This window comes from Chroicocephalus ridibundus, chromosome 6, assembly GCF_963924245.1.
Source record: "Chroicocephalus ridibundus chromosome 6, bChrRid1.1, whole genome shotgun sequence".
Taxonomy (NCBI): domain Eukaryota; kingdom Metazoa; phylum Chordata; class Aves; order Charadriiformes; family Laridae; genus Chroicocephalus; species Chroicocephalus ridibundus.
Window position 1 is genome coordinate 43562807 of NC_086289.1, and position 26435 is coordinate 43589241.

Consider the following 26435-nt stretch of genomic DNA (forward strand, 5'->3'; position numbering starts at 1 on the left):
CCCTGACTGTAAATCCCGCCTTGGCTAACGATGCACATCAGTGTAACAACTTGTATGTCTGGATTCACCCCATCTAGGCCTGTAATGTATTTCTAGCTGCCTGCTCACATCAGCTATTACGCTCATATTTGGTGAAAGCAGTGAAAGCACACAGAAAAAAAAGGGGATTCTGTAAAACAAAGAGAAACATGCCCCATCTCCCCATCACTAACACCCAGAGCCCTTCTGTCAGCCCCACACCGTCACACGAATACCAGGATGAGCACGGGTGAAGATCAACACAAAGTCAGTATTACAGAGGTAATTTGGAAGCAGACCTCATCTGGGCAGCTGCCAGCAAGGAGAGACCGGCCCTCCCTGTAGCAACAGTGCTATGGCAGGGCCAGGCTGGAGTTGGTGACCTCACTCAGCCTAAACGAGCGCTAGAGAAAGCAGAAATCCCAACACAAATCCCAACAAACACAAACCCAACAACTCTACAGAGGAGCAGGGTCAGTCAAGCTTTGCTGGAGGAAGATGCACAACTTGGGTCTAGTTTTTAACATCTGGGGTGAGCAAAAAAGAAGGTTGTTACGTTTCCTTCTTTTTTTTTTTAAAGCAGCAAGTTTTCTGTCAAGAGTTTTTAATATATTTATTTGAAAACAAGGTTTTGTGAAAGAGTACACTAAATAGCATATATCTGTTCTTCAGCCATAAAACACGGACTATCAGCTTTAGCTCAGCACAGATTGGGGCTGCATGCACTGAACAGCAGATCTCGATAGGAAGGTCTTCATGTCTGTCTTTCTGGTATCGAGCATAGTGTCTTCTTTAGAGGACGTGATCCTGGAGGAAGGGGAGAGAAAAACAAGAAAAGCAAACTTATTTAACTAAGGCTTCTTGTGGTTGGCCCCAGACACTCACCCGAGACTGCCACTGACGCAACATTTACAGTTTTTAGCAAGGAGTTTGTTTTCCTCCCCATCCACCAATTCAAGTGCATAATCTTTGCTCTTGGGAGCACTGGGACATGCCAGCCCATATTTGGAAATAAAGCAACTGGGTTTCTGCCTCTCAGTGAGAAACTTGCACATCAGTTCAGGCACTTTAACCAAAGAACCTGAGAACCGTACATTCATTGCCTGGAACAGGTCTACAAGTATCCTTATGTTGAGCTCAGAGAACACCACAAAGCCCATGACTGGAGCATCTTTAAATTCTGCTAAGAACTGCTGGGAAGACAGGACAACCCCAGAAAGCCGAGTATAGTTCTCTTTCGGCCAATCCTGCCACACTGAGGTCAAGTAGATGACAGCTTTCTTACATAAACCACTTGCCCCTCTGGGACCATCTTTCGTGAGCTGATTATTCCCAGCTCAGCTGTTGCCCGTGACCCCGTGCACTGCTCTAACTCTGCCTCGCGAGGCTCTACTCAAGAGTAGCCAAGTGTGCAAGATCAGAGACCAGATCCTGGGTCAGACCTGATCCGGAAGAATGGGCTTCTCTTTTATCACTGCCAAACTCTTCAAATTGGGACAGAGGACGTTTCTGAATCTGGCGCACAAGCCATCAAAGAGCTAAAACAAGAGTGCTGGGTGCTGGTAACTGCTTCAGTTGATCCAAAGGGGCTTTTGCTTCACTGGGATTAATATAGGTGACTCTGCACAATACACTGTACCTCAGGTCTTAATCATCAATGTACTCGAAGGGCTCTGGTGGTTCAGGTTCCTGCTCCTCTTCCTCAATCTTCGGACCGTGAGCTGCCACGGGTTCAACCAGCTCCTCCATATCCTCACTGGTGTCCTTCAGAATGATGATGCCTCCGATGGAAAGCTGCAAGAGAAGCGCAGTGAGCATTAGAGCTGCTCCCCTCTGCCTCATGGTGCAGTGTCCGTGGCCACATGGCCTAGGCCATATGAGACACCTCAGCAGGAGTGAGCTGCAGAGAGCAAAGCGTCTGACACCCGCCCAGATCCCTGCCTGATAAGGGGACGGAACAGAGTCTATCCAGGGTACCTTTTGTATTTCCACTAAGTCTCAGTTTGATAGCAAATGACATCTGGATTCACAGCTTTACCCCAGTCCCAGGCTGGGGCTTTCCACAGGAAAACTAATTGAACAATAATTGCTTTATAAGGCTCATCTTTTCAGGGCAACAAAGCTTAGTGAAGCCTCTCTCTGTGTAGCCACCTCCCAGGAGGCTATCTGAAACAGAGACTAATCTGATCACCAGCTTCCACCAACTGAGGAATCCTATTAGCAGACCTCGTAAAACAAAGGGGAATTAATTACAAGGATCACAACCAAACATCCTGGCAGACTAAAGCAAACGCGTCTCCAGGACTGAAACACGAGGTGCGAAGAGGCACTGCTGTGTCATGCCTGGCTGCGATCAGAGCTTTGACCACAGCAGGATTCCAGGCTATAAACAGCATTTCAAAGAAGCCTTTTATGCTGGCATTGCCCAAAGCAGAGCAGAGCTCCAGAACAGCGCCATTTCGAGAACCTCATTGGTTACACAACCTAAAGCCCAGCAAAAAACCTCCACTGTTCTGTTCTCTTCAAAATCTATTTATGGGGGGGTGAAGGCAGGAAACTGCACTCCCCTCACCAAGGACTCGGCTTCTTCTGAAGCTGAAGCAAACAGCTACATACGTCCACATTTCAGCTGCATGAGTGGACACTTACTGGACCACATAGTAGATCTTCCCAATCCAAATACCAGTTGGGTCACCTCTGCTTTTTAAAGGGTAGGAACTGAAAAATCCTTCCACAGCTTTGCTAAAGGAGACGTCTCAAAAGGGGATGTTGCACAGAGAATTCCAACGTGCTCATGGAATTCCAGGAAATACATTTATTAAAAACATGACTACTGTCCTGGAAAAAATACTACTTCTTCTGAACACCGTTCTCCCATGCATAATCCTGCAAAAGGGGGAAGTCAAAGGTGATATTTCTTGAACAAAAATAAAGGCCAAAAGAATTTGACTCAGGAGATTCAGAGGTCAGGAGCAAGCTTATTAGCTTTGCAATATATTTGAGCATCTCACAGAAAAGTTAGTTACCCCTTGGGTTAATGCTAAAAGGTCTTTTTCATTCTCCATCTAACAGTCATATGCTCTCTCTTCTGTATGCTAACAGGAGACGAAGGCACTTTTCTAAGGTCAGATGTAACTGAATAAGAAATCTGTTTAATGAAAAAAAATACTCCATTTAGGTATAAATGCCAGTGTAGAATAATAAAGCCTGAGCACAAGTCCTAGTGTATTTCATTGCTTTGACAATGAGCCCGTATAACTTCTCAACCCACTGTAAAGGTCATGGTTCAGTCTTTATGTCCCCAACAATGTCATTAACACACAGACTATGTCTGATTGACTTCCAGGTTGCAGCATTTGGCATATGTAGAAGAAGAATGAAAAATAAAGCAGCATTATCAGGGTGAGAAGGTTTGCAGCACCTCTGGCTTCCCCCCAATCAGAACTGCATGTGATCAATTGGAGAGAGGGACATTAAAAAGCAAAGATGACAACAGTGAAGTTGCAGATCTCTAAAACCCATTGCAGTGATGCACCAGCTGCGAGTGGCATTCTCATGTACACACAAAACTTCTGGGCCCTTACACACAAGCCCAGCTCTGTGGACGCTCTTGTCAAGCGCACAGACGAGGAAGGCGACACTTACTGGTTTGAAAGGCTGGTATCGGCAGCTCTCTGTCATGGTGAGAACTTTGAGCTGAGCAGGCATGACTCTGGCTGGGTTGTCCAGAAGCTGGAAGTTGGGTTCCGGCTCCTTTTTCTTTTCTTTTTCATCCTTCTTTTCAGTCTCATCCTATGGAAGGGAAGGAGAACATCAACATGATTTTAACAGTAGTCTATAACCCTTTCACAATTCAGGAGGGTAAAGTACAACCTGCCACTCTTCACGCAGGCAGCAATTCCAGAGCATGGTGAGAAGCCATCCTCCTGCTGGGGAACAAGCAAACACGTACCTATCAGCTGGCAGCGCAATGCCAGCGTGGATTTAAGTACTCTCATCATGGCAACGCCTCGCTCTCAAATGCAGGTGAAAAAAATGCTTAACAAGAGGTAGCAGTGGAACAGTTTACCTCTAGCTTCCCTTTCTAATACTTCCTCTGTAAACGCACCGCTTTTTGTTCGCAACTGAAGATTCTTTGATATCATTACTAAGCATATAAAAATTGCCCAAAACAGCCCTTGTATTTTTCAGAGCTATACAGCCATCACTGACAGCAGCTCAACCAAAATGACTCGACCTCAGTGACTCCCTCAGGAATTGCAGTTAAACCCTCCTTTGTCCAATGACTCAGCAGCTGAAGGGAAAAGCTCAGCATGAAAAAACACAGCGTCCTTTACATACTTAAGAACATGGATCATGTTTTCCCTCTTGCTCAGGAACATCTGAGTTGCAAACAAAAAAGAGAGCAGAAAAGATGGAAACAAGCAACAGGAAATGATCAGGAACACCACTAAATGCACGGCACATCCTGTAACAGCAGACAGGACTTTCTCTGGCACAGTGACTGCTTCTTGCTGTGCAGAGCTCTTGGAAGCTATGCATTACTAGTCATATGACAGGCATAAAAGAAAAGAGGAAAGCAATTATACCTCTAAAACATTAAGACAACGGCAAAACACTCAACTCAAACACAGCAGGTGGCAGCAAGCTCCCTTTCTACTATCCCCATTTTTCTGCTCAATTCATCCAAGAAAACTTTTCAGACATCTGGAGCGTATACACACACACAGACAGGACATGTGAATCCCTTCTAATATGTTCCTTCCTCTCAACACCTGTTCTTAGCTGTAGGTTGTACCAATTGTAAAAGAAACGGGCATCAGCGCATTTTGCTTAGTATATAGTGCTATAAGAACAATACAAAGAAAAGGCAATGTTTGATGTCAAGGAACCGTTGATAAAGGAGCAAAAAGACAAAAACCAGAGATTCTGCCTTGCACATATGAGATAATTCATTTTCTGAGCCAACTGTATAAAGTTCAGTGCATACAACATGGCTGCATTTCAGTAGGTCTAGGAAGGTTATTTTACACAAACGCCACCCTCTCTTCACATACCATTTGTGTGTTTCTTTTTAAAATTAAATAGGCCAAAAATTCCCTGACCGCACTGCTTTTCTCACATCAATATTAAAGTGGAATCAAGAAAGATTTCTACCGAGCTTGTCAGCATAATGCTTTTTCAGCTTGCAGTTGGTTTTGGCATATTTGCATCTGTTAGCAGAGCACAAAAGGAAGGGTCCTTTGTCAGGGTACGGCAAGAATTTTAGCTGCCATATGTTTTCCAAATTACAGCAACCCCCAAGAATTCATTATCCAGCCATTTCTCTATCCTTCAGCTTGCTCCAGGACGACGCATTATTCATAGATGAGGATGACAAGTTCCAGTATCAGGTCTATGAGCTGAAAGAAATCATCAGAGGACCAAAGCAATCACTGTAACCACTGAGCAGCAGACGGATCCTGTGCTCAAAGCTCAACTTGTTCTGAAGTGGGTGTGGATAAACGTTTAGCATTTTGATAGATGGGCAAAGCACACAAGAGACTGCTGCCAAAAAGGCGAACAATTCAGAATAGGGGGTTAAGCATGTGCAAAACCAGAAAGTTTAAACTCTTCAGTGCTCTCAAACTGAATTAGACACCACCGAGCAACTGCTACAACATCCAGTCCTTTTTAAAAGGTCAGAGGTATCAAGGACGTGAAATTATTAAAACTTTTTCCACATTAATAAGAAAAGTACATGGATAAGAGATAAAAATTCCCTTGATCTAAAACCAGCAGGCAATGAAATCATGCACAAAAGGTTCATGCAGTTAAAGGCACATAAATTTGTCAAAATAAGCTTCTGCCTTTAAGGAAGTCAGTTACTTAACAATAACGAGGAAGATTTATTTCTCAGAAATAATGGATTCACAAATAGAACCACCTCTTGCTTTTAACAACACACACACACACACACACACACACACACACACACACACACACACACACACACACACACACACACACACACACACACACAGAGCAAAGATGCAAACCAGTGTATGCAGTACACTGAAACCTGGGTTAATGCTTTGCTCAGAACTAACATAGGTGCCAGGGGGGACAGCATTAAGTGGGTGCCAGCTCTCATGCCACACCTTCCACCTTTATAAGGGGGGGGAAGAAAACATTTAACTTTCAATGTTTGCACCCACCACTTCCATCTTCTCCTCTTCCTTCTTCTCTTTCTCCTTCTCCTTTTCCTTCTTCTTGGCTTTTGCAGTGATGGACAGCACAGCAGTGGAAACCTGGATATGTCAACAGAGGAGGCGTTCAGTGTGAGTGCAACGCCGTACGCTGTGCTTCAGCTCCCCAGGCAGGGGAAAAAAGGGAAATCAGTGTCAGGTCAGTTCTCAGGGCAGGTGTCAATAAGATCAATTCCACTTCCTACCCACTGCTCTGTTTAAGAGACAAATACGCCACCACCAAAGCAAATATATGGCACAGATGGGACAAAAAAGTGCCATGAATGCAGGCTGGGTCCGACCACGCATGCAGGAGAGAAAACTTCCTAATTTATAGAGACCCAGACAGTAGTGATTAATCTCTGAGAGATTTGTTTGTTTATTTTTAACAGAGCAACAAATGGAATTCTTGTTACAGGGAAACCTGTTGCCAGAGCCTCCAAGGTAGAGAAACATGTACACGAATGTGCTTTAGAATGACCTAAAGCTGTTCCACTGTCCTAATCAGACACCTGTATTTCTTATTGATCTAAAGAATTGGATACGCAAAATGCCCTATGGAGGAGCCCTCCTGAGCCAGAAAGTACTCAGAAGCAACACTCACATACAAGAATTCAGCATGTTTTCCTTCCAGTGAGCACAGCTCTCTATCCACAGTAACTGTCTCTATAAGGCAGCAACTTGCTCAGAGGGACAGGGAACAACTGCATTTGTCATGTTGCTAGTGAGGCTTTCTAGGCTACATGTGGACTCATGGCACATTTTAATTTTGGCCAGGGAAGCTGAAAAGAGGAAAGATTTGTCCAATTCCCATCCCATTCCAAAGGCGAGAAAGCAGCTGTGAGCAGTGAGCTTTGCCTTTTATCAGAGTTCATTTCTGGGTTCCTCAGTGACTCTGAAATCTGTCCTGGGGATCATTCAATTCTGGTAAAATGCTTTACAGTTTTCACACGATGTCATTCATCAGCATGACATGCCTGAGGTCTCCACTGCTGCAATTGCTCCCCAAGGGCGGCCCTGCCTGCTGCTGTGGTCTGCTCAACAGCTTTTACCATCTTACGCCAGGAGACAAATTGCTTCCACTATTGTCCCACTTGTCATCCCATAGGTCTCATCTCTTCTTTTTCAATACCTAGATATTCTCAGTTCCACACTTACCATTTTGCAATCTATGGGCCTGACAGCTATTATTCTAGCACATGGACCCACTGCCTTGAGCCCAGGTACACTTCTGTCATTCCATATGGGACTATTTGAGAAGTGTCCCACCTAATATTCTCCATGTTTGTACTGCAGTAGCATTTTGAAGCCCCAGTCACAAACAAGGACCCCATTGTGCTAGGTGCTACACAACGACGATACACATACAAATCAGTAGGGCATGAAAAACAGTTTGATTAATCAACGCTGCTGCCTTTATCACTGGAGACAAGGGTGGTTCCAGCGACTCAGTAGCACAGCAGCTGTATGCCACGATCAGCAGCAGTCCGAGGCACCGCAGGGAAAAAATAGCTAGAATTCTCTTTCAGAGACAATAATGGCTGCCGGTTTTTCTTTTGCTCTTTACATTCCCTATTAGTGCCACCAAAGTCAATGTTTATACTAGGAGGGAGAAGGAGTTAGTCTTTACCAACACAGAAAGCTAGCCCAAATACCTTTTCTTTCTCCTTTTCCTTTGGTACCTCAAGAGGTGGGGGGTAGGCAAATGTGGACGGCTTACAGTTGGACTTGTACTGGACTTTTGGCATCTAAGACAAACAGTTGAAAAAAATTGTTAGAGACGATAAAAGCAGGGGAAAAAAAATCCACAGCAGAATAATTACTTTAGCTTCATTTTCCTTCCAGCAGAGACAAACACAGATCCTCTAAAGAATACAAGCTTCCCCTTCTCCCCCTCCGGAAGCTGAGAAACTGTTATCAGTGGCAACAGTTCAACTAGAACAATGTTATTTAATTATTCTATAATTTGACTCTGGCAAGCTCTCCTAGCCTTCTCCATACACTCCACACTATTCACACCATGCTTTGTTTTCATTGTTTTGAAGCTTTTGCGGTTCTGATGTTGTTGCTGTGCCTGCTCGTATTAACACAAAATTGGTTTAAGATCTAAGTGAAGATCTGCTCTGTCAATGCACGCTAGGGCAAGCCAAGCACTGCCTGACATTCACCTCTTGCAAAAGGACAGTACATTTTGGGGGTGGGCTACCAATTTCGCATATTCTCTTACTCTCAGCTACTTAAGCAAGGGCACAAAGCATCTTTTGACAGCCAATCCAAATTCTTAAAACTGAATTTCTGCAGTATCTCAACTCTCTTCCTTTATGACACATCATGGAGCAACAAGAGAACAGGGAATGCTGTGAGGAAGCGAGGTGGGTGTGGTGCAGCCCATAACATACATCCAGCCTGTAGCTGGCTTTAGCATGGAAGCCAAGTCATACAATATAACCTGGCCTGCAGCCGTTTGGGCTCCCTGGAAACTCTTAAGAGATGGGGAGAGGGAGACAAAATGGCAGTACACCTAAGCAGCCGAAAGAGCACCGAGCCTGTCACCACCGGGGAGGCGCAGAGACAAGCAGCAATGTAACCCCTGTGATGTATTCAGGACAGAAGGAGAGGGAAGGGGAGAAGGGGAGAAGGGGGAAGAAAAAAAAGAAGGCATTTTGCTGCAAATGTCTCTCTTCAAACAGAGCGAGAATTTTGAGCTGTGTGTAGATTGACTGGATGCTCAGGCCGAGACTGGCGAAGAAGAGCAGCCTAGAGCCCTAAGGTGTTGGTCCAGGGGCTGCAGTCCAGCAAGCTGGCTCAGTCCCATAGAGGGACCCTGAGAGCAGCCCAGCCCTATGGATGCTCTGTGCATCGCAGAATAAGCCTGCAGCAATGTCAGGAGGCGGCTGCACACCCCTGCGCTGCCACATTCTGAAGCTTTTTTGTGGAAGTTACTAGCTCAGTTCTTCGGCTCAGGAGACCCAGCATGGTACGGAGCTTGCGGGCGCCGTACCACAGCTGATCAGCTGGAAGAACAGATGCATAAGAAAAGTGCAGTACCCATGACTGCTGGGTTTAATGTTTACTCCCCAAGGAATCCAAACAAATCCCATTTTCCCACTGCTGGCTTTCCTAGGAGAGAATATCACATAATTTATTTAGGAGGGCAAGCAGGCAACACACTTTTTTTTTTTTAAAAATAACCTTGACCTTCTGGAGTCATAATGGGGTGGTCTCTGCCCACATATACTGGCTAGAGTTCCTTTCTTCCTAAGTTACTTTGAAGTAAAGGGGTCAAAAGGCTGGTCTCTACATTTTTCTTGTCCCGGTTCCCACCAGCAGCTCTGCAATTTAAGCCTGCTTTTCAGACTTCTTCCAGTTAGCGCCTTTTCTGGAATAAACAATCTGGAAACACGCAAAGAAAACCAACAAATCCACACACACCCCTTCCAGACCACTTGAGTCTTCCAAGCAGCTATCAGTGCTTCTTCTCCTCTCTGCTCATTACGTACCTTAAGATCCTTGTTAAGGCCAATGACACAGGTTGGGGTGAAAGCCAGCGACAAGAAGTGTGACAGGGGGAACCAGAACCAGAACTGGGTGAAGACCAGAACCCCCACCACGGAGGGCATGTGAGTATGTCCCGTCCTCGACTGCAGCGAAATAGTTACGTTATGGCCCCCTGTAAGGAACCATAAATGAAATGAGTTAGTTAACACATTCCTGGGTACTCCACAAAGACACCTGAGCAATGCATCTCAAAGAGCTGCTGCGACGGGGGCTACACAGCACATGCCAGGCTACAATGCTGTCAGCTTTCTCCTCTGGAGTAGACCTCCCTCCGCCACTGTGATCTCCGCTTCCACAGCGGAATGGATGGGCAGCGTAACAACCAAAGCGCTCCATCTGCTACATGTTCCCCAAACACAATCAATGAGTACAGCCCTCCCACGCTGATTTTGCCAGGGTACAGGTTAAACAAAAGTACAATGCAGAAGGCAGGGAGAGGGGGAGGAAAAGGCAAACCTTTGCCATAAGTAGTTTTAAAACACAGCATCTAGATGATCCGCAAGACAAGACTCACAAGGAGAACGGTGCCTGTAAAACAGTGCATACAGAAACGTTTCTTTCTGTGGCTGCGTCCCTGAACTGTCAGTTATTCAGAAGAAATACGCCTAGGTTTTTATCCTACACCATCTCAGTAGAAAAAAATGTAAACAGCAGCAACTTCAGAAGTTGCTTCTAGAGGTTATCAATCTAAGCGGCAAAGAGACAAGCTCCTGCAGTCTTTGCAGCAAAATTACATCTCTGCCAGACAACCAAGTCTTAGCTTTGTACTTGCAAAGCAGAGACCAAAACAACTCCATATGTTGATGTAGCGCAGAAACATCCAGCTAGAAACCAAATTGAAAGATTGGGCTTGCAGACAGAGTGAGAAAGTGTTAATCTGATCTTCAGTCTTCTGATGAACACAATGGATTGAGTTGAAGAGGGCACCAGGCAAGTCCATTACCGCTGACAAGACGGGTGCAGGGAGGGTAACTTCGTTAAAATACAAACACCCACTAGCTGCAAACTCAGGGCACTTTGTAGCTGAAAATCCCCAACTGGAGTACCATTCCCCTGCCTCGCACAACCAGCCACCTCTACAGGGCCAGGCAGCAATGGAGCTGTCTCTGAGTTTTAAAGACAAGCAAAATTAATTTTTACTGCCCAAACTAATGAAAGCCCTGAATGAAGCCGTAATCTCATCTTGGGTATCTGTCAGTGTTAGTCCCAGGAGAAGCAATGGAAGGTGGCGGATTTTGATGCCCTCCTGTAGGATACTCTGCATACATGCTATCTCCTTCCTTTTCCCTTTGTGGTAGCAGTAGATCTCCTGCTATTTGACTAGAGAACTCCTTCTTTGAAGAAAGACAATGATACGGTCTCCTCTGCTTCTCATTATTTCCTCCGATACCAATCTCTCACCTTTCTACTTGAATTTACCACAGCATTAAGGAGGGATTGCCTGAGGTCTTGTGCTATCCTTAAACATGTCAAACACCGCACACTCAAATTTCTGCTCTTCTCCCCCATCTGTACTTTGAACTTCTCTTCACTGCATCACTGTATAAGGGCCAGGTCAGTAATCTGTAGATATTCTGGATCAAGCAGTCCAGTGATGTTGCACAAGCAGCTTAACTAGATTTTATCAAACTTTTGGACTTCAATTTTCAGAATTTATTTTAACCTTTAGAATTATATTATCCAATCTCTGGAATTTCCTGGATGAGTAACAGATTTCATATTCAAAAGATGCTGTCATGCTATTTTCTGTTGTTTTACACCCACACACAGCCCACCCTCACTCCCAGGGTCCTGCAGGGAGCAGGAAAGGTGGGGAGACATGATATTGCAAAACTGTGATTTATCTTCATGATTAAGTAGCAGTCCCGACAACCTGGAAGGGAACACATTCCAGATCTTTGGCTGGCTGGATGAAAGCTGTGACATGAAGCTTGGAAAAAAAATTTTCAAAAAACACACAAGAAACATTTTCAGGCCTCCTTGGGTAGTACTATAGTGTCTATCGCCCAGAATTCAAACTGCCACTGTGACAAGGTTTGCCGGAATTAAAGTGGCTGTTCTGCAGGCTATGAGGATTTGCTGGTTAAAAGTTTAATGTCAGTTAATAAGAGGGGGAGTGCAGCAAGCAGACGCTGATGATTTATATGCTTTGATAAACTCACCCCTTACGTATGTCATGGTGGCACTTGGTAATACTCTGGCAGTGTAGCCCAGGAGAACACAGCACAACAGTCATTAGATAAAGATGCTTGGTGGACCTTGGAAATTAGTTTCCAACCCTAGCTTAGGCAGGATCCCATCTTCACACGTATCATACTGTTTCTTTCTCTATCAGCAAAGACTTATCATAGAATCATAGAATGGTTTGGGCTGGAAGGGACCTTAACGATCACCTAGTTCTCTGCCATGGGCAGGGACACCTCCCACTAGACCAGGTTGCTCAAAGCCCCATCCACTTCATCTATGTAGTGAACAAAGACAACCTGAACTGTTAGCAGTGGCAGTACAGAAAAGTCAAAATCTCACAGGACAAGCCACCAAAACCCCATCAAAGTTGATTTCAGCATGTGCCAGCAACCCAATTCATGCAGGCAACAAAACACAAGGTAGCTCTCATCTAATGGACAAAAACATTAGCACAGGATAATGGCTTTTTTCTTAACTACCAGAGAGTAAGACCCAACTTACATGAAGAGCTTATGAACAGTGAGAGGCAGGAGAAAGGTGGGAAATAGAAGCACTGAATTCAACATGTGGAAGAGCAGACCTCATGCATCGAAGTTTATTTTTTGTACTGAAGTTTTTAACATCCAAAATATAACACATCATACAAGATGCAGATGTGGAGAGACAGCAATGAGGAGAGAGGCAACTCTTTCCTCTGTAATTTGGATGACACTTTCTTTTTCATCACGCATTGCAAATGTCTCCGAACAGCGGGGAATCCAGGACCTTCACTGTCAGGTTGTCAACAGCTTCTTTGGCTTCAGTCTGCATGCCCAGTGCTACACCCCGTCCCCAACCCGTTGCACTGCTGACCCCACACAAACCTTTCCTACATATCAAGAAAAGGATTTTCCAGATAAACCACACAGGTATTTGTGTAGTGGCTGCCGCTCCTCTTATCTTACTAATGGAGAAATGTGGCATTAAGAACCAGAGAAGATACCTAGAGTCCAGAGGGCAAAACAGTTTTCAAGCAGGTAAAACGCCAACATCTAATGAGATTAGTATATCCCTTTTGTAGCTCACATTCACAAATACATACTCCAGAAAATGAAGTATATTGATTTTGTGAAAAACAGAAAGGGCGTCAGTAGCCTGGAACAAGAGAGCGTTTTTGTACATGAAGGGGAGCATTATAAAAGTTCACAGGCTTCGGGGGAAAAAATATCTCTAAGCTAAATTTAGAGTGTCTACATTTTTCTTATTTTATTAAAGAAGTAAAACTGTAGCTGCTGGGGCCTAACAATTAGAAAACAACCAAATTCTTCATTTCCACTTCAGCGTTTTCAAAGTACCTTGCTCCTTCCATGAAACCACCAGTCTAACGACTACCTCCTTGTCAGAGCAAAAACCCCACCTCCAGTGCAGCATTTCCCAGCTGCACACTGGAAATCTTGCACTTTTGATCAAAGCCTGTCATTTGAAGAGAATTATACTTCTGTCTTTCCCTCATGAAAAGAAAAAAAAAAAAAGGAAAACCAACAAAAAACCCCAAACTCAATTGCCCCAACTGTAGCAGATGACACAAAGAACCTTTTCTTCCTGGTAGCGATAATTAAATTCTATAGCTCATTGTTTCAGATAAGCTCTTGTAGTAGTATGGGAGAGATAAAAAGAATTTATTCTTTTAAGAAGATCTAATGAAAGTGGCAATAGGTTAAGAAAGGGTAGTCCACAGCCTTCCCCCAGCCACTCAGCAAGAAATAAAGAGGTTAAAGTTGGCACAAATTCACATGTAGTTTATTAAAATTGGATGCTTCTGGTTTCCAAGTCATTATACAATACATGAGTGACACAGGAAGCAAAGAAGGTTTTAGCTTCATTTTCATGATTTAATCTTAAAGGTAGGAATTCGAAGCAGGTCTGTACTGCTGAGAGAAAAATCTCCTTGAGCTGGGTTCTGGCTTCCCAGCAGCACAGTATGAGTATGGGAATGACCAAAATTATTATAACAGCCTTGTGCCAAGAGCACTGCTAAGCTGAGCTCCAGGAGGGCTACCTGGGAGGCAAAAAAGATAAAGGAGGTGGTTCCTGTTGCTTCATTCTCTGAGCAGCCCTCATCATGGAGCACCGAGCAGCCCGACTGCCGCATGCTCACCAGGAAGAGAGCTTTTTAAGCACGCTTCCATGCAGATAGGTGCAGGCAGCCCTAAGTTTTTCTCCCCCCACCACATGGCTTGGAGATGTAGTGATCTCATACAGACACTGCGTAACTACGGTGCATGTTGCTGTGCTTAAGCCATCCACAGAGGGGAATATGAGTCTCCTTTGCTTATGTGACTTCAGGACTAACCTTGGGCTCAGAACAGGGAAAACCAGCTTGTTTCTACCTACCACAGGGAATAGGGAGATGCATGGCAAGAAAAGGCCACAGCACGAGAGAGCAGATGGAAGAAACTGTGTTTGGAAACTTGGGAAGGGGATGCTACTGACACAGACAGCACTGTACAAGTCTTAACTCCAGCAGAAGGAAAAATTCAAACCAAAACATTGTCTGTCCTCTTTGCTTACAGAAACCTTCCTTAATAGGCCCTGCAACTCAGTCCTTATTAATGCAAAGTGTCTTTAGAGAACCTGCTCCTGCTCAACATTTCGTCATTAACACCCATGATGTGATGTTTCCTATGCTAGAAAAAGAGAGTAGCCTGTGAAATTGAGCCTTCTGAAATAACACTGATGCAGTTAATTGTGCTTCTCTCTTTGTGCAACACCTCGCAATAATCAGGAAAGAGGCAAAACCTAGTTATTAAAAAACATATATATATATTTTTTTTTTTTTTTTAATCTGGTTAGGTCAGATTTTAACAGAAAAGGCAAAATATGAGGACTGGATACCACAAGGTATTTCTGGAGCAGTTGCTTGCTTTGAAAAATAAAGAACCAATCTGTTGTGCTATACATCAATATTCAGGGTGGCAAAACAGACTTAGAACAAAAAGATCATATTTGTTCTGAGTTCTGGACACAAATTCTGCCCCAATGACTGGACTGAGTCTCTCCTAACAGAAGCATGCTGATACAAGCTAAAAGTACAGAACAGAGTTTATTTCTTTAATTAGATAAAATGACTTGAAATTAGTGATTTCTTGCTACTATTACACAACAGGCATAAAGCTAGCACCTCATACCCCAAATGAAATTTTCTATTACAGCTATTGTAGCCAAATAAGTTTAAGAAATTTTAACTGCTTTAACGGTTTGAGGAATTACCTGCATCCAAAATGCCTTGTGCCAGGATTGCTCCAAACTTTGCCATAACATCATCATGCTTATCATTGATCACTTTGGAATAGAGCTGTCTGAACTGGCTGACCTGGATAAACAAATAAAAAGAAAAAAAAGAGAGAGATTATAAAACTGATTGCATGAGTCAAATATTGTCTCTTTACTGGAAGCATCATGGATTTCTGCACCCTAGGACGACATTCACCTTTTCAATGGCTTTAGTCACTGGTGTTACAAGTCATCCACTAATAATTAATTACAGAGGTTTTCCCACTTGAAGATACCCATATAGCGATTTTAAAATAGTCAAGATGGATGTACGTTTCCAAACCACATTTTGCAGGCCTTACAAGAATAGCCTGAGAATCTCTGGAGAGTCACTGGAATAAAAGACCAACAGATGAGTTTGTAGCAAGAACTACTATATGTTCTAAGGTGCGTGACACCGCGCTTTATTAAATTTCCTCCAACTCCTACTGCTGAAAACTTCAAACCTATTCTGTTTTTCCTGTACAATATTTCTGCTGTATTGATAATTCCCCTATGGTGCATCATCAGCAATTTTTGCTACTGCACCCCTACCTTTAAAGTGAAAAACATTATTGAAAATATTTAATAAAGTAATAGTTTATACCATGGTATGTTCATCACAGTATCTTAAGCACACAGTAGTAAGGGAAATTGCTAAACCTTTGCTTATATTATCATCACTGCTTCAATCACTGGTTCACCAGCTGTTGAAGACACAGAACAGTATCACATCCAACAATATCTAAGGCTTTATCACATATTAATAACTTAATGTCTTTGAATATATATATGTCTTAATGCCTTTGAATATATGCAGTGCAGCAACAATAGAGCTGAAGTAATTTTTATAACTGAAAAAGCAGACCAGGATATCTCAACCTGCAACCTAGTCAAAACCTGGAAAGCTGCACCCCATCCACAGCATGTCTGCAAGAATCTTTTATTCCTCTTCCCTAAATTAAGTTTAATCCAGATATCCATGTGACGTTTTGTTTCATACTAAGCCTTCACTTGAAATTTCTTCAGTAAAAGGGTTATCCAACATTGGAACAGGCTGCCCAGGGAAGCAGTTGAGTCACCATCTCTGGAGGCATTTAAGAGATGTGTAGATGTGGCACTAAGTGACATGGTTTAGTGTCGGACTTGGCAGTATTAGGTTGATGATCTTAAAGGTCTTTTCCAACCTAAACGATTCTACGCTGTCCTGGTTCTGGCAGGGATAGGGTTAATTTTCCACAGGCTCTGGCAGGGACACAGGTATTCCACCCCATGTAAGCCATGCCCAGTCTGAGCTGCGGGAGGGAGGGCAGGAAGTCTCGGCTTGGAGCGGGCTGGGGCGTCCCAGGTCCGGTCTCTGACCATAATCGTGTTTGTATATTCCTCTATCCCTGTCATTGTTGTTGTTTTCTTGTTCCCTTTGCTGTTTTGTTAAACTGCCTTTGTCTCAACCCATGAGTTTTACCTTTTTCTTTCTATTCTTCCCCGTACTGGGGAAGCTTGGGAGAGCGGCACGGGGTTCTTTGTTGTCGTCTGAGGCCAAACCACAACATATGCTCAAAAGCAAAGGAGGTCTTTTCAAAAAGTCTCCTTCCAAGATGTCTTAAACAAGCTTCTCCCCGCTACTGGTCCACTTTGTTGCTGGTATCCCAAGTCCTATTCCTAGATCTGCAGGCACAGATGAGAGGACAAACTTCTAGCTCAAGGCAGCAGGGCCAGACACAGCCACCAGAGACACAGAGCAGCTCCTAGTATTGCAAACACAGTTAACGTTTCCAAGTATAAAACCCTAATACGAGACAACCCCCTAGCCCCTTTTCGCATCCAAAGAATATGGGCCTCTCCAGGGATACTAGTGATATTTACTCAGTGACAAACGTCTGAGGAAAGGTCCTACCTTTCATTTGTGAAACACACTTAAAGTGTCTGCTGCAGGCAAAGGTGCCAAGCTCCACCACCACCACCAGGAACGTACCCTTGCACGGCCTCCAATGCTCCCAGTGCCCAATTGTGCCAGTGAAGGAGGCTTAAACACTGACTCTGATGACACTCCGTACCCCATCCATGCAGCACACCACAAGCTCCAGAGCTGTCCTGCGGGTGGGCAGCACTGAGCACCAGGAGCAGCCTTCAGAGGCATCACTTCTAGCACGTGGCCTGTCTTGGGGTGCACTGGGGAATCTCAAAGCGCTTACAGAAAGAGTTTTTGCACCCGTGAAAAAAACAACCATTCATATGACTGAGTCAGTGACATGAGAACCGTGCTGAGAATAACATTTTGTTAAACTGGGATTCATCAAGGTAAAAAAAAAAAAGATCAAAACATAACGAAGAGCTGAGGGGATAAATCAGACTGCAGGAGTTTCTCAGCAAAACATGAGATCAGATTCTCCAGTAAAAGCACATCAGAGCCATGACTTAATCCTGCAGCCGAGGTAATGCTAGCAATATATTTCACCACATTTTATGTGTGAATTTTTGACACATAGAAGCTGAGACTTTACCTTTGAGAGATTACGTCTAATGTCTGTGATGGACAGAAGACAGAGGTTGCCTCTCCAACGCACAAGCATTACACCCAAGAGCTGCGACACTGCTTGGCATCCCTAAACACTTAGTGACCACTTAGATTAAGATTGCATGTTTCTGCAAATAGTTCTCAATGCATATTAACTCATCAAACCGTTTAAAAGACAGCTGCCCTGAAGGAACAGACACTCTCCGGTTGATACCTTTCCTGCCTTCGCTCTTTCAGCCACTAACCCAGCTGTACTACTTGTCACCTCAACCCCTTCACCAGTGATGGCATCTAACCTGAAGACATTTAAACCAATCTGCGACAGCGAAAGACATTATTGACATTCATACAAGTAAATCATGACCTGCTAAACACAACTGTATTAACATTACTTTATTTGTTTCACACAAACGGACAGTCTCACAACCATGAAACACCAGAGCAGCCAGCCACTTTTAAAAACAGGAGCAGCGAAGCTGAACAAAACAACACTTCCCTGGTAAAGCAGGAGGCATTTACTAAAACTGACAGGGGAAAACCAGCAGCTATTTCCATTTTTCAGCCTAAGTCAGTCCAACAATTTGTGCGCTAATACTAGTTCTTTATTCACCAATTCCCCCTTGCATTAAAAAGTTTTTGTCACTAGTCCCTGTTCTCAAAAGCAGGTGACTTAAATTTCCTTGAATCTATTAAAGCTAAGAAAAAGAAGGAACATACATTTTCAGGGCAGCCGCACGGACACACGTGTGGCAGGGAGATACTGCACACACAATACAGGGTTTATTCTGGATATACTGACCAAACTCTGCTCTCGCTTCACTCCATTTATGCTTTTTCACGGTCTCCCGATTTTTATTTATAAAAGCTTACACTGAGGGTTACACGTTTAATATAAATAGTTTGTTTCTTACGCCTGACCTCTTGCACACTGGAAAAATACCTTAGTCTGCATTTGCAACCTGGAAGGTGGCCTCGTGCAGTATCAAGGGCAACCACATGCAGACTAGGTGAACCAAAGTCTTCAGATGTTCCTTGGGACAGACACACAGACACCGAAGCACCACATAAAACCATCCCTATGGTTGAGAGCTGAGCAGTAGGATTCCAGTGCCTCCATTTAGAGCACATCATTCCCGTCACTCTGGGCTCAGCTTCTGGGTTCGAAATATTTACAAAAACAGACGGAGGTTACAAAGCTCGTTCGGTGGACTGTAATCTGGAATTTACACCGTAATCAAATCCTCAGAGAACGAAACCCTGGGTGAAGTGAGAAGACATTCAGCAGAACTGCTAATGTTCACGCTGGCATCCGAAGTCTGTCGGAGCAGCCTCTCGGGACAGAGGGCAGAAACACCTCTCTCAGGAAAGGCGAGGCAGGGCTGGCAGGGGAAGTCGTGCACCTTCCTTGATTGTGGCTTCTGCCCCTGTGAGCACCTTCTCCCTAATATGCCTTCCATAGGTCCTGCTCACATCTACATTAGTCCAGAGCAGATGAACAAAATACCTGGGCAACAAGCCCATCAGGAACCTACCAGCTGTGGCACCAGGACACCGACAACTGCAAGGGACCAAGGGACAGAAACCTGCCTGCTAAACCTGAGCAGATCAGTTGCCACCTCTCCAGGCAACACGGACAGGTTACAGCAGCGAACCAGCTGAGAGCAGGCGTTCAATGAACAAGTGCTGAACAGCTACAATAAGAAATAGTCCTTATATCCTCTACTTCTTAAAATACAAAATATGTGGTGTCACAGCGAGAGCGTTCTGCTTTCAGATAAATTCTGCATAGATGTGCACCATGAACTGTGGACCACTGCCAACCCTGGAAAACGTATTGAGAAAGTGTGCCCTTTTCAAAGTTTTACTTTAGCATCAGTGGACGCAAAATTGTTCTATGAAAGAGCATGAGGCTACTCCACTTGGCCTCGAGAACCAGGCAAACCGAGATGGCAGAACTGCCTCGACACTCGAATGCAGGGTAGGCCTGCACGCTTATTCAGGCTGTTCCTATAAAGCAAATGCTTCACAGGAGCGGATTTTTGAATGGATCAGGTCCCAGCTGTAAAACCTTCTTTGCTGCTGGGGAAAGCCTGCTTTGGCAGCTCCAGCTGCAGCGGTTCAGGCAGGTATCATCCACACGTGGAGCCATTGTTCCAGCTCTTTGGAGAAAGCAAGAGCGGTACAGACAAAAAAAATCAGTTCTGCCTTTGCTGTTGGGGCACTCACCTCCTACAGAATGGAGCAAGGTGTCAACAGACAGCTTCACTTTTGTCAGCTGTTGAAGCAAAATCTGCCAGAGTTTGTCTAGTAGAGCCCTTTAATCTGCTACTATTTTTTCTTCAAACCACAGCAACGAGTACATCCCAGACTACTGTATAGGTTTATTTAATATGCTGTGAAACCCACAGGCTCTGTTTCTCTGTGGAAATCTTCAAGCACTTTAAAAATTTTATAGCATTTGGAAATGCTATCAAGAAATTTATTTGAGCGACTTCCAGGAGGAACACTAAGACGTAGGCAGTGACTCATGTCATCTGAACTAACAAAATACACGCACACACAAACACACCATTCTGATAATTAGTGCTGGCCAAAATTACACGCCACTGATTTCAAACAAAGCCAAACGCGCAACCTTGGAAACACTGAGGAAACAACACAGGCTTTAAGAGATGAGAATGAAACAGCACCATTTCCTACCACAAACCCGAGGGGCTGTCATTTATCATTTATAAGGCTGTTTAGCACTTCTCCTTCCACCAGTCAACACCCATGCACATGAAGCCCGTGAGATTGTTAAGAATAAAACTTAATAAACAGTTAACTTAGGGAAACAGTGGCAGGTGATGTGCATGATGCTTTTTGCAAATGCAAGTTCTTAAGAACAAGAGTGTTTGGTAATCTGTTTTTACTAAAACAGGTTTTAGACTGAACATGCAAACAGTTTATCTTCCTCAAAAGTTGAAGTTATTCTGCATACACACGCTCTCTTCAAAGAGCATGCGGTATGCAAAAGCATCTAACAGTAACAGACTTACATGAAGGTGTAAGGTGCTCCTAGAATATTGCAAAAATCATTCTGGCATCCTAGCAAGACCTAGCATTTCATCAAAATGTGGGGGGTAATCTGGTCCCGGTTTCTTCACAACATCTTAAGGATAACAGGCTAAGATGACTGAAGGAGAATGGATGGAAAGCCTTGACCTTGCTTATTATCTTCTCATTTTGCCAAGATGATTATCCTAACACAAAACCAGGAATAAGTAAATTCAATTCAAGATGTTAGACATGTAGTTTGTCTCCAAAATTGCTGTCTTAATTGCCCTGCAGGTCAGGAATGCATAATGAAGTTGTCATTGATTTCTGTTACAGTGATCTCATCACATCTATAATTTAGGATTCCATTTCACAAAATAAACTTGTTATTGTTCTATATCCTGCACTAATATGGTTCTTAAATGTACCAACAGAGGTCAGGAAAATCATGCTGGCTGCACATGGAGGAATTGTGTTTCAACTCCAAAGAGCCCAAATTAGCTTTACACAAGATTTGCTACCCCTCTTGACACTTAAGCAACTTGCAAGTTCAAGGGACCTCCATATCATGACAATTCTTTATGTAAACTCTTTATTTAAATTTAAACTCTTTAAATTACTCGTTTAAATAAAGAGTGAGCGCAACAAAGAAGATGAGGAATGCAATGGAAAGAAGACAGCAAAGGTGATTCAAAGGCATAGATATACATTCTCCCACAACAAAAATGGTTTCTTTCAAACCAAAATACTTTGATTCTTAAATCAAATCACACAAATATGGCTTGTGGGATATGAAATCCATCATGCTCCTCTCACTAGCTGCTTATCCAGCAATGCAAACACTCACATCAGGTTAGACACTTTGGCACACAGTGCTCCAGCATGCCATGTAGGAATCTAATCAGATCAGAACATGTCACTGTAATCCCAAAATGGCTATTTTCTGAACTCTACCCCGTCACATCAGAGTAAAATAATTTTTCTTCAGACTGGCAGAGAGCTCCAAAAAAGTTTCCCATGGATAATAAATAACTTAATTGGCAACATATTCCTCAAAATATTCGTTTTACTTTTGAGCAAGAAGCGATGATGGTTCTAGCTAACTTTTGGGGCATTAGAACAAGTAAAATCGGTATTTCTGTATTTAGTTCCTAAATTAGCAGACTATTTCAGGGACTCCTCATTACTTCATAATCTGTAGGTTTTGGGGGGGTTTTTTGTTTGGTGTTTTTTTTTTTTTTTTTTTTTAATATCTACAGTGCTTCTATGAGTGGGTAACGAATTGCCTTCTGTATCTATATTACGTAACACCACACAAATTTTGGCTCAAAGAGGGCTTCTGGCATAAAGGTTTTTCAGATCCTCTCCCCATTTTAAAACAAGCCACTGAACCCCAGACTATACATCTCAGCCTGTATTTGCTAGCCAACATTTCAATCACCCACTTAATAAGGCCAGGCATTACACACAGCTCTGAACCCGAGGTTACCAGGCCCGTTTGGGGAAAGAGATCTGACTCACGACACACCTCAAATGACCTGTATTTGTGCTAGCTCTTCTCCTGTTTGCGCTTTTCTTTAGGACACACAGATTCTTTCACCAATTATCTCAAAAGTCTCAGATGTCTGACTGATTCACAGCAGTCCGCAATTTCCATCCCAAGAGGATTAGGGTGCTTTGCAAACTAAAATTAATTTATTCTCATAATATCATTTCATAGAAGAAAGAATCATCCTTATTTCTTTCAGGTGGGAAACTGAGGCACAGGGGAGCTATACAACTTTGCCAAAATTAGAGGAGTGAAAAATGATTAAACTTGATCTCCTATACTGAGGGCTGGCATTCCAAGCACCTGACCAAGGAAGAAATGATAAAAACGAGCAGTTTCTTTCTACAGAAAGATAATTCTACTTCACATTACAGAGACTTTGTATCTTAGAAGATGAGGGTATGCAATAGAACTCCAGTGTTCTTCACTGGCTTATTCAGTTGCACTACAATTCTGATAATATAAACACACTCCCAGATTCTGCTCAGTGAAAACTAATGGGGTTTTTTGCCTTTTTTTTTTTTCTTTTTTTAAATAATTCAAAGGAACAAACTGTCTGCCAGCAAATTTTCATGTTCCATGACTTGGAAATACCCAAACACCTGTATTTGTAGATTTCCTTCACTGACTTTCCCAAGTAAAATTTTCCACTGGACAAAGAGGTTTTTTTCTTTCTCCCCATCCAAATGCAGTAAAAAAGTGGCTGTTTTTATCACAGTTCAACTTCTAAAATGACATCAGTAAAAGCAACCCGTATATGACAGATGAATAGCGAAGCACCAGCTACTGCTCTGCCTCAGCACTCACCAGCGCGGATGAAATGTGGAACCTCAGAGCTTCTATTAATGCGGACTTTTAGTCTGTACAAATGTTTGCATATCCTCATCTGTCATATATTCACAGGGCAATCTATTTTTAAAAGCTAAACACAGCATATGCAATCCCTTTTGCCTTCTGAGCAACTCCATTAAAAAAAAAAAAAAAAAGTATTTGCTACAAAGCCACTAAGCCATTTCAGACTGTAGAAATTGTTTCACCTGAAAGGTGTAAGACTAGCTACTAAGGAAACATAGTTATAACAGGACTTCCCTGCACCCTGACCACATCCAAAACTAAATTCACTATCACAAAAACCGACTTCTTCACTACGCAATGGTGTTCACGTAAATCATGAACATATAGGAGTACATGTTAGCGGAAGACAGTCACTTTCGTATCATTATAAGATGCTTTTAGACCTTTTAAGAAAGACTGTTTATTCTCATAACGCCTAGAGGGGAAACGCTGTGATCTATCAGGCATGTTTCAATCAGCGTGCATCGCTCCCCCGTTCAAAACTGCACACTCTCATCCGTGCAGGAGCTTCCTGCTGTGCATTCACCTCTGGCTCTTTACGAGGCACGTACACTCTCTCGCCAATGCTCACGTGCAGTGCCAAGCACTAAAGATTTGGCATCCAAGACTATTTTTCCATCTAACAAGCTGGTATGTAAGGTGCGCCACGTTACCTTTGGGCAGGTAATCTCAGTCTGCTGGATCATGATAAGGGCAGATGCAATCAGAGCTCCTTGACGTACATAATTCACAGGATCATTTGTCATCGGCTCAAGCAAATTAATTGCTTCCTAAAAAAAACCAAGAAATAAGCAATCGCAAAGTTAATACTATTATTTTTAGTATCCCAGGATTCAGTACTCTAATGGAAGGTTACCAGATGGATGCTATCAGATATACTTTTTAACATATTTTGCCTGTTCTTGGTAAATGAACCAGAAATCTGTGGATTCTCATAAATCAGGAAGAAGAAAAAAAAAAAAAACCAACACAAAAACCAAGTGATGGATGGAACAAGATCTACCTGCAGAAACAGGGTAACAAATAAACAATAGTTGTTATAAGCAACAGAGGCATTCAGCACATTAGAACTACTGACATGTCTTAAATAGTATGCATAAATTACTCGTACACTTTCTTTGCCGTTCTTTCCAACAAAATACATCAGCGTTACCTTCATTTTCTGCGTAAGAAACAAATGAACCACAGATACCATATAGAACATGTTGGAGGTTATAAAATAGATGGTAAAACGATTCAGGTCCCAAATTCTTGGCCTTACACTTTATTGTTAGAACCTGTAACATTTAGCATCACATGAAAGCACTCATTTCAAACCTACATCAAGTGAGGCTGCCTTGGAGCAGCCATACAGTAAATCTAGGTTTTGAAAACATTTCAAAACGCACTAGTGGTTCTTCAAATTCAGTAATTTCCCAGCTAAGCACAGCAGGAACATGATCCACGATGATCTATCAGTAAGCATTCCTTTCAATGCAGTCTTTGATTATGAAAGGCTATAAGAGAGTCTGTTGTAATAAATGCTGCTTAGATGTACCCAAGACCAGCATGTGCAATTTGCAGGTAACTCGACTAAATCATCCCTTTAGGCACATTTTTTAATTTCCATTTTCAGTTCTGCCACTTCACAAGCCATGACTTAAACATACATAGAATTACCACAGACACAAATTCATTTCTAACCATACAAGGTCCTCAGCGTACATTAGACAGGACAACTGGGCTCATCTAAACTCCCTGCTGCCAAAATGAGAACCCTCTCCGTCCTCAACTTCCTTCCAGCTATCCAGCCTCTTCCCTTTCCCTGTGCCAGCTGCAGCCTTTGTCTCACCTCTCAATGAGCTTTTCCAGCTCAATAATTCAAGAGAGAGCTGTTCCCTTTTTCGTTGTTGCTACCTGGGTCAGTTTTCTGTGAGTTTGTGTCTGAATCGGCTCACTAAGGAGCTGGACATGAGGCAAAGCAAAAGGTGTCAGGAGTAACCAAGACTACCCATTTCAACAGTTTTAAGTGGGCTCAGCCGGCCTTCACATCTAAGCGGAATAAACCTTAGATAGCGGTTGGTACAGCCATGCGCTGCACAGATAAATTTGGTCTGTGGCAATACAGGGGGGCTCTCCAAAAGCACTCTGAAACGGCATGCGAAGCAAGCTGTTAGATAGTCTTTGGAACAGGAGAGATAACAGTTTGACAACCACCCTAAGCAGCTCAAAAAGCTCTTTTGATCTATTATGTGATCTTTTGATGACGGAAGTCGGACAGAATCACTTGGCAATCTCTTGCACGGAGCTCTCCTGTCCATACTTAAGCTGAGGACATGCAGCTGAGTGTGTGAGTCTCCCAGCACAGGCTCCTCTCAGTGATATTTTTGTCATGGTGAGGGGCTTTTAAAAACAAGCTGATTTTATACTAAAGACCATTTCTAAGAACCGCTTCTAGAATCGTATCATGCCTTCGCTTAGACTGCTTTTGCAAATGGAGCTATCTTGGAGGCTGTGCTTCTGCACCTGAAGGTGACTCATTCACTCTGGCATGAATTCAATACCATGTATGGAACATCCACTATGATAAAAAGCTGAACCTTCCAATCTCCAAAGTTGAATATATTTGGGCCTTCAAAACCTATTAATATAAGCTGTGGAAGACATGCCTGCGTATAATCAGATGGTTTAGGTCTTTATCACGCAATGTATCTGGAAATAAAACAGACTACTTTGTGTGACTAAAAGCATTTCCACTTAAATCAACTTGTCAGATGCAGTAGGATAAAAATAATTAGCTCCTTGATTCCACCTTCCACTTGAGAATAAAGCAACCTGGATAAAAATAGGACTTTCAGTTTGCTTTCAAGTCACGTGCTTTAGATACTAAAGATGGCAGGCAGCGCATGTCAGCATTCTGTGCATTTCACAACGCAAGTGACATGCTGGGAAGCACTCACTTGCAAAAGCCACAGACCGAGTGTTTAATACTAGCTGAGGAAGGGATCATAGTGATAAGCATGAGATTTATCAAAGACTTGGAAGCATGAAATATTACTTCCACAGGGACAGTCTGTGCACCCGTTTTGAAGCTGTGATTCAGTACCACTACAGATTATATACATATGTGGGTGAAGTAGGCAGCTTATCCCCAAGTTTACTTCCTGCTCGTCCCAATGAGCACTCAATTCCCACAGCAGAAGTGGCAACCCTTCTC

General features: G+C 43.1%; 1 protein-coding gene across 1 annotated transcript in view; it reads right to left on the bottom strand.

Moving 5' to 3' along the window:
• Positions 1–615: 615 nt before the first annotated feature.
• PSMD1 (proteasome 26S subunit, non-ATPase 1) overlaps positions 616–26435 on the bottom strand; it is a 74601-nt gene continuing 48781 nt past the window's right edge. Inside the window, exons 18-25 of the mRNA XM_063338180.1 lie at positions 23893–24009; positions 15240–15342; positions 9746–9915; positions 7901–7993; positions 6216–6308; positions 3664–3810; positions 1658–1812; positions 616–825 (exon numbers count right to left, since the gene is read on the bottom strand). Coding sequence (XP_063194250.1) covers positions 1666–1812; positions 3664–3810; positions 6216–6308; positions 7901–7993; positions 9746–9915; positions 15240–15342; positions 23893–24009 — 870 coding nt within the window. The 3' untranslated portion in view covers positions 616–825; positions 1658–1665. The remainder of the gene's footprint in view (positions 826–1657; positions 1813–3663; positions 3811–6215; positions 6309–7900; positions 7994–9745; positions 9916–15239; positions 15343–23892; positions 24010–26435) is intronic.